The sequence below is a fragment of the Morone saxatilis genome, unplaced genomic scaffold (genome assembly GCF_004916995.1).
Source record: "Morone saxatilis isolate NCDOM2014 unplaced genomic scaffold, NCSU_SB_2.0 Contig11, whole genome shotgun sequence".
NCBI lineage: Eukaryota > Metazoa > Chordata > Actinopteri > Moronidae > Morone > Morone saxatilis.
The window spans coordinates 7,077,246-7,086,012 of NW_023339663.1; the positions used below are offsets into that span (position 1 = coordinate 7,077,246).

At 44.0% G+C, this 8,767-nt stretch overlaps 1 protein-coding gene across 6 annotated transcripts in view; it reads right to left on the reverse strand.

Annotated features, from left to right (window-relative positions):
- Positions 1-1,170: 1,170 nt before the first annotated feature.
- Positions 1,171-8,767, reverse strand: part of tle3b (TLE family member 3, transcriptional corepressor b) — a gene marked incomplete at its 5' end in the record, with an annotated part of 22,390 nt that continues 14,793 nt past the window's right edge. For all 6 annotated transcript variants that reach the window (XM_035652186.1, XM_035652187.1, XM_035652184.1 and 3 more), the window contains 11 exon segments: positions 1,171-1,661; positions 2,103-2,179; positions 3,664-3,814; positions 3,923-4,070; positions 4,178-4,425; positions 5,228-5,477; positions 5,579-5,652; positions 6,274-6,446; positions 6,859-6,994; positions 7,939-8,094; positions 8,505-8,555. In XM_035652186.1, the coding sequence (XP_035508079.1) occupies positions 1,554-1,661; positions 2,103-2,179; positions 3,664-3,814; positions 3,923-4,070; positions 4,178-4,425; positions 5,228-5,477; positions 5,579-5,652; positions 6,274-6,446; positions 6,859-6,994; positions 7,939-8,094; positions 8,505-8,555 (1,572 nt within the window).

An 8,767-nucleotide genomic window follows, 5' to 3' on the forward strand; every position in this document is an offset into this window, starting at 1 on the left:
ATCCTACATACGAGACCTTTTTACACTGCTAAACCCTCAAATATCCACTCGAAGAATACAGAGGACATGCTCCTTGGTGTACTAAACGGCAGCTTCAACCCTGATCTTACTACAAGTCAAACATTGAGGCTTCACACAACACACAGACCTTCAGAAGCCGCTGAAGAACATCAGAAGAACTTGTAGGTCAAACCTGATGAAACGTTGTCAGTAGGTCAATCAAAAGGAAATGGGCCATTCTACAAAAACTGTTTTATTGATTTATTAACAACTGTACATTTCTTTTCAGTGCTGACAGCATTTGCTACATACTTTGGTGTGATTCAGAGGGGCCGGTGCCCCTTTAATTTTCTCGTGGGAAATGCTGACAGGATCAGGAGCACAGTATACAAACCAGAATTATTCACCGTAGTCTTAACGTCAACATGAGAGAGACTCGAGTTACTCCTTGTATTTCTGTTACCGTCCTCACGAGCATTTACAAGTCTCTCTGCTTCTCCCCATCACAGCCAACCAAACGTAGTCCAGGATTATTGATAAGATACAAAGGGCAGAAGGAATCCAACAGCGCCGATTGGACTCTTTGAGTTTAGTCTGTCGCCAAGAAATCAATGGTGCAATTCAACATCCATATTACATCAAAAGTTAGCAAAAAAGCACGTTGTCACTCAGTTTGTGCTTGCTGCAGTGCTTCTGCTGCCAACTGAGGTCCAAGGGTTAGGCTAAACATTAAACGTTTCCTGTCTCCTGTAATCTAACAAGGAAAAACAAACAGGGAGAAAGATAGCACAGACAGATGTACACTTTAAAAAGGTCTTTTTTTATATATATATGAATTAAATTTACATCCATCTCTTTTCCTGAATCATAGCGTCCTGCTCGGTCCCAAAGTGGTCCAAACCAGCCGAGACTCTGCCCGAGTCAGTGGACTCCATGTTTTCATCGTCCGGTAAGAGCACTGTGACAAAAGGCCATTTTAAAATCTCCACAAAACGTCCTACTTACAAGTTTCATGCTCCTCTGTTTCTGAAAAGGGCAGCCTGGAGAATGTGCTTTAAGAAAATCAAAAGGTTAAAAAGTTCTAATCTAAGTTCTGCTCTCCCACTCAAATCATGGCATAAGACTAGAGTGGGCCGAAAAAAAAATCATCACAAGTACACCCAGGACATGAAAATATATATATTTTTATAATATATATAAAATGTCTTTTATTTAATCCGATATGTACACTTTTCACAAGACGTCTGGGGGAACAAGGTTCTCAGAAATGAAGCGCCGCTTCACCCAAGTATTCTCAAGAAAAAGCTGAAGAAAAAAAAAAACTCAGAAGTCACAAAAACAATGTGTAACCCAAAAATAAACCTCCAAAACAAAAAGGACAAAGAATGAACTTCTTTCCAGCACAAGCATCCTCAGGCTAACAGCTCCATCGAGTTTTCCAAATCTGTAGTTTGTCTCAGCCCGTTGTAGTCCACAGACGGATGGTCGGGGGAGGGGGGAATAAAAGTCTTCTCGTGAAGTGCCGAAGCAGAGCAGGACCCTCCTCTCGCTCTCTAGTAGATGACCTCATAGACGGTGGCCTTCTTGTCACCGGATCCTGTCACAATGTATTTGTCATCTGCCGAGATGTCACAGCTCAGGACGGAGGACGACTCCTTCGACTGCAGACGGGAGTAAGAATACAAAAGGCAACATTAAATCTTTCCTCTATGTTCCCAATATTTCTTATGAAATGTTTAAATATTAACCTCAAACAGAAACTGTCCTGTTTGCAGCTTTTTCTTTAATTGAGTATAATTACTGTTGAATTAGCTTGAATACTGTGGAATTATGTCTCAGCACATGCAGAACATAAAGAGTTCAAGTTCCAAGAAAAACCTGTGCGTCAAAGATCTCAACCTTCACCACTGGCTGAGGCTCTGAGGCTCTGATAGGTCGATTTCAGTTCATCATAAATATCCTGCACTTGTCTTGGTGGACATAGTTGCTTTCATTTATTTTATATCTGAAATAACCTTGTCTTGGTTATTCAAGACTTGGTTATGAAAACTGAATGTTCCTTTATACCTTTTTCTTTTAATTGTGTGTTTGTGTGTAGTTACCTGGAATATGCTGGCACCGTAAGGAGTCCTCCATGCATTCAGCAGATTGTCCTTCCCTGTGCTCACAAACCATTTACCTGCAAACACAGAACAGACGGGTAAGAATATAATCTTAAAGTACACACACACACACACGTTTGTCTTTTCTAGGCTGAGAATAGAGATTTAAACAACAACAGCTAATATGTGACTGTGTAATAATGTTATCAATGGCCATAATAAACCTTATTGAGGAAAATGCCGTTACATTAACAATCATAAAATGCACACAATGAAGGAGACTCGCACCATCTCCACTCTGATAATTATTTAAATTACCCTCTGATTAATTACCCAACTGACTAGTTGGCTAATGATTTAATTAGTGACAGCAAATGCTCTGGAGCAGTGAGCATCATTTGAATTAACCAGTTCTGTGGTGGCAGTGATATGAAACTGTGCTGTGGGGGGTCTTCTGAGGGGAAATTAATACTGACAGTTCTGGCAAAAAAAACGAGCGAGGCAAAAGTAAAACCTCATTTATCTGAGCCTTAAACTTGAGACCAGCTGGTCTGCCCAACAGGCAGAATGATCTAAACTGAAAAAGCAATGACAAATTCCTCTAATGAGCCCGTTTGTGAAATAAGAGCTTTCTTTTTAATACAGCTACAAGCCTTTGCTATGTACAAGTTAAACATTTCAACACAATTGAGTGCTCAAATTCTGAAAGAGCAAGAATAAACATCTACATGAACTGTAGATTAAACCTCATTGGTGCAGAGAAGTTGTCTCAAGATACAATTTTAGGCAGCGCAGTCCACCAGAACTGTAGCAGCTCTCATGTGTTTCCTCGCCGACAAGACAATCTTGAAGTGATTTACTCTCGTCTTGCCAAGATCGTTTTTTAGACAATGAACTGGAGAAATCCACGTTCACCACATTTAACAGCACAGCAGTAGCTACGATTTCAGGCCTCAAATATGACAGACAACCAACTCCACATTGTATTTATTTAATTAACTTTTCTCACGACATCGTGGTCTAAATGTTGTTTCAAAGCTTTCTCTACTCCATCAGATTTGTAATTCTGGTGGCCAACACTTAAGCCCTTTTTATTTATTTATTTATAATTTTTTTTTGTCTAAAAATATTCAGAACTTAGCCACTTAAATACCGCCGGAATATACAGTATAGATGGCGTAACTGTGAATTAATGTCCGAAAACACCATAAACTAGTACATTGAGCTTCCACTTACATCCCCCAAGGAATTACCAAGGATGTAACCTCCCAATGAACTATGGCATCAACACCATCATAACCATGCGAGTTGGAAGACTGTGCTAATTAATTTGGTTTCTCCACGAGATCTCGACCTCACAACTTATTCATCAACTGTGTCAAGTTTTTTTTTTTTCAGCCAGCTGACCCTCTAGCCAAAAAAACTCCTAATTTTCACTAAAAAAAAATATTCCCATCGGGTCTGGTTTGCCGTGCACACACTACAGCACACACACGACACACACACACACACACACACACACACACAACACACACTAGGAGCCTCTTTTCCTGTTACTTACCACAGTAGGCGAACTTGAGTGAGAGGACGCAGCTTTCGTGCAGATGCAGCTGGTACTTGTCAGGCTTGGTGTGGTGAAGCACCTCCACGTTGCTGCTCTCCATGCCCACAGCCAGCCACTCTCCAGTGGGACAGTAGCCCAGCGAGAAGATCTGCAACAAACACACAACAACACGTGTCAACAGTATCTCAACACTTAATAAAGCCTGACTTACAACCGAGGATCTAAAAAACACCGGAGTAAATTCTTCTGTCTCTACCTGTGAGGTAAAGTCGTGTTGCTGGAGCTGTCGTCCCTCCCTCAAATCCCAAGAGCGGACGGTGTTGTCGAGCCCTCCCGTCCACAGTTTGGTGCCGTCGTTGGAGATGTCGATGCAGCTCGCTCCGTCTGTGTGGCCCTGGAACTGCCTGGAACAACACAAGACGCCAAAACATGAAGTCAGAAACTTTAACAATCGCTATTTTATTCCTCAAACACAATGACTTGTTTATTACAGAACGCCTGAAGTACTGACCTAACGAGGGTCTGGTTATGAAGGTCCCACACAGCGATGTTTCCATCGGAGCAGCAGGAGAAGCAGACCTTGGCATCGGGGCTTATGGCCAGTGCGTAGCAGGCTGGAGCAGAGGAAGTGAGCTCGGCCTTTATGCGGGGCGTCTGCGAGGCCAGGTCCCAGATGGTCAGCGTGCTGGCCTCACCACCCACTATCAGGGTGCGGCCGTCAGGCAACAGCTTGCAGGAGCGGATGTAATTGTCCCTGTTCTGGAATAGAAAACAAGTACTGTCACGATTTTGATGAGTGGATGTAACAGGACAATTTGAGGTTAAGAAGGAACTCGATTACGATTCTGTCGAGCAAAAAGAGATCAGCTGCATACATCAGGGTATCAACGTCAAGACCATCTCTACTTAAACTCAAGAGGAGCTTTTTCTTTGACAAGTGAGGTTTTTAGACGGCTGCCGACTCCGTTTCATGTTATAGTGAAGATGTGGGTGTCAGCTTTAACAAGAGATGCAGGAGGAAGAGTGGGGCTGCAGCTGTTGGCCCGGCTCCAGGAGAGCAGGAAGACAGAGATCAATAGGACAGCGGAAACTCTTGGACGAATTAAAACAGCACCCTGATGGCTTTATAAGACCCAACTGCACTCTGGACGCACCTTAAGGCCATATGAGTTGAACGGCATGAAGCTGCAGTATCAAAATGAGAAATGGGAGGCAGTTGGGAGGAAGTAATGAGCTGGGTAATGGCAGACAAGGTTGGCCAATCAGAACATCATTACTCAGCAGACTTTTTTTTCCTTTTCCCCCTCACCGTGGATTATTTCAGCACAGCAGCGAGACACTTTGCTGAATTATTCACACGTCTGTCTGTTGGGATGTGGAGTCAGGCTACATTTGATGCTCAAGAAAATCTTAATGAAGGAGACCGATTGCGGAGACCTCAACATGAACACATAATGTCTCCGTTCTGGTTGGATGCCTTGTTACCACTTTGAAACATCTACAGTAATAATAAGATCTGAAATTCTTCTGCAGTGACAAAAACACAGGAACCAGTAGTTACCAGACAGTCGAGTTGGGACACTGGGCTCTTGCTGCCTGGTTGGCTGATGTCCCAGATCTTGACACAACCCTTGCCACCGGTGTAGACGTGACGTGTGGGGTTGCTGATGGTGACAGCGCACACCACTTCCCCGTGGCTCAGCGTGTTGATCTGGCGAGCGTGGCGTGGGATGCCCGGGCCTATCAGTGCATCTGGAGGGAAGGGCACGGGCTGCATCTGACCATCCGCACTAACGTGAAAAGAATAAGCTCTGCGGAGGACAGACGGAGGGAATCGATGGTCAGTCTGAGCCGAGATGTTACGCGCTGTTAATAATAAACCTCTGAATCAAAAAAAACTCCAGATACTCACGGTTTTCCTCCAGAAATGGACGTGAGGTTGGGTGGCAGACCCGGAGCTCTCATGTGAGAATGCTCGAACGCCGCCTGCGTGAGCAAGAAGAGCAAAGAGTTGAGAAACAACGCTGCAAAGATAAATTAGACTAAGCTAATATTCAAATTGAAAACTATGCTTCACTTTAACTGCTAACGCCCTGAGGAACTCTTGTACCGTCGTTTCCAGGCAAATCCTTTGAAAGGCGCAGATTCAGCTTCATTGCATACACAGAAGCTTTACACAAGGCTACAACACCCCACTTGCTAATGCTAATGAAAGCCTGGGAGATTTTCAAACACGGAGATGCATTTTGGGGGCAAGCCTTTCTTTTTTTAAAGCCTTTAGAATGCTAACTAACTAACTAACATCAAAGTAAAAGGAGCCAGCCCGTCTTTGTACTTTCTCATTATGTACACACAACAAGCTGCAGCCAGCCAAGCAGAAATATTCACAATGAGTTATGGAAATACAGGATGAATGCTTAAGTTTCTCAAAGTCATTTTGCTAGAAGACTTTACAACCTACAGCCGTGGAGGATAATTCATTCAGACGCTGCTGATGGAGGTGGAATAAATGAATTAATGTGTATATATATATATAAATAATATAATGTGAAGAAGAGGAGCTTCATTCGTTGGCATTCATAAATTCTATAAAGTTGGAATATTTACAATTGGTGAGCGTCCATAGGCGGCGGCAGCTGCAGCACTCATTTGTGGTGAGATGAGACCCGGATAGACGGCCGGGCTGGTCAGGGATCCGTTCATCTCGTGATGACCCATCATAGCAAACGGGCTGGCATAGGAGCCCGCGATGGACAGAGGTGTACGGAGGGCAGGGGCAGCTAGAGGAGAGAGAGTATTTTAATTGGTTTATAGAAACAATAAACTCTGGTTTAGTAAAACAAGTGAAGGGCTGCAATAAAGATTTAAAATTGTATTCAATTCCAGGACAGGTCAAAGGAATTAACTTACAGTCAGAATGATTTTATCAATAGTAAATCTGCAGACTTTTGTTGATGATTTTGTCATCTGGTTTTAATAAATACCCAAATTATTGTCATTAAATGGAAAAGAGAGGTTTATGTTGGATCCTCTGATACTTACAGTCACCTATAAAAGCTGCAGGTTCAGCAGAAACAGTATAAATCCAGTTTCTCATTTTCCCAAAAAAAAAAGCTTATTGTTGTTTATTTTTGTCAATGAATGAATAGTTTAAGTCCTTAAAGGAGTGTGACAGTGAAGGGGTTTACGTACCTAACGCCTCCATGCCAGGTGGTTTGCCCATTGTAAGAGGCCGCAGTCCTGGAGTGGTGCTGGTTCCTGGTGTCGGGGCCTCGTTCCTCGGTGTAGGTGTGTTGGACTTTAGGCTCGGTGTGGACGACTTGTCGTTCTAAAACAGAGATGCTATTTTTAACCTCCGGGTGAAACCTTATTTTGTATCCTCTTACTAAAAGTTGTAAGTTCACTTACTCTCAGACACACACAAGAAAAATTAAACAGCATCCAGAGTAAAAAAAAAAATCCCCCAGTGAGTCAAAAATCCCCCCACTGGCAGGGAAATCCAGAGTGACAATCTAAGTGGACGGCTCAAGGTAATCCAATCTAACACTGACACCTCATTACAGCCATGGTGTGTGTGTGTGTGTGTGTGTGTGTGTGTGTGTAAGGGGGGTAGAGGCATAAACCTTTGCTTAGAAGTCAAGCTTGTTAAGACTGGCTAGACGAGCAAGACGGTGAACCAAACACTCATAATTAATCCATCTTTCTTCCTTTGCCGATGGAGTTAGAGCAGTAGGGGGTTTAGCCTGGTGACACAAACTAATGAAGGACGGAGTGAAGCTGGGTGTCATGTGAGGTGGAGGCTAGTGATGTGGGCTATAAATCCATCCTAATCCATGTTCAATCCACTGGTTTATGTAAAACTGATGCATGACGATTGTTTTAGTCCTGGTTAGTTAGAGCTTCAGTATGGGAGAAATATGGGTGGGGGCAGGAGAGAGAGGAAAAAGAGGGAGACAGCAGTTCCCTCGCTGCCGTGTCTCCGGGTTATTTACAGCCTCGGGCCTGAGGAATGGCCATTTATTGGGTAAGCTATAAAGGAGATTGAGAGGAGTGAGCCACAGGGTTTGATTTCCTGAGAGTGCATCCACCCTCTGCCCCTTCAAGCCCCTCGTAGCAGCCGACTGCTAAGCCTCCTGCGTATTAGTCCTTCACACAGACACCCACTTCACTTGACAAATGCCCTTTAGTCCGCTCACCCTTCACCCCCTTCCACTGTAACTCCTTATTTCATCTTCTCTCTCTCTAGTCTTTTCGCGTGTCCCTCACACTCACATGGGCGTGGTCCTTTGCTTTGGAGGACGGCGTGCTGCCCGAGGAGGCGACAGAGGCGGGGCTGTTGGGGGCAGCATCCTTCTTCAGGACTCGTGATTTATCCAGGCCGTTTTCTGGAGGAGAGTGCGCCGGGCTGACTCGAGGGGTGGCTGGATCCTACATAGTTAAACGAAACAGACAGAGAGCGAGACTGAGCAAACAGACCGGAGGAAAGCCACTGGCATGTACATGTAGGTCAAACAAACTGGGGCCTCATGTGCAAACACAGATAAATACACTTGTGCGTGCTCGTACTCTCCCTCACTCACATACACACACTTTTCATTCACCTGTCACTCCCTTTTCTCTTTGTTTTCTTTGTCTTACTTTCTGCATGAATGGCAAAAGAAATACAGCAAGTAAGCTCTCACACACACACAACCACACACAACCAATATTATGACAGACTGTTTGGCAACGTCGTGAAAGGTGTTGAGGCTTCGACAGACAAAAGAGAGCTGTGTTTAGTTTCTGTGCAGCGTTTTTGTGGAATGTTGCCGAGCAGCCCGGTTCAAACGCAGTCTTACCTCATTGGAAACATCCACCACCAAGTCGTCACTTTTGTCTCCGTCACTGTCCTGAAAGGAAGGAGTGACAGGTTCAGCTTACTGGGAGGAGGAACGGTGGTAAAGTTACAGTGCAGTCCAATATTTGACTACTAGATCAAAGACCACACCAGAGTTATGGTCTGGATCAGTGGTCGTCAACCTGGGGGTCCAATTTCACTATTATTCATTATTCTATGATTTCATTTGCAATGGATGTATAAGAAGACTACAGTGTTCATAGG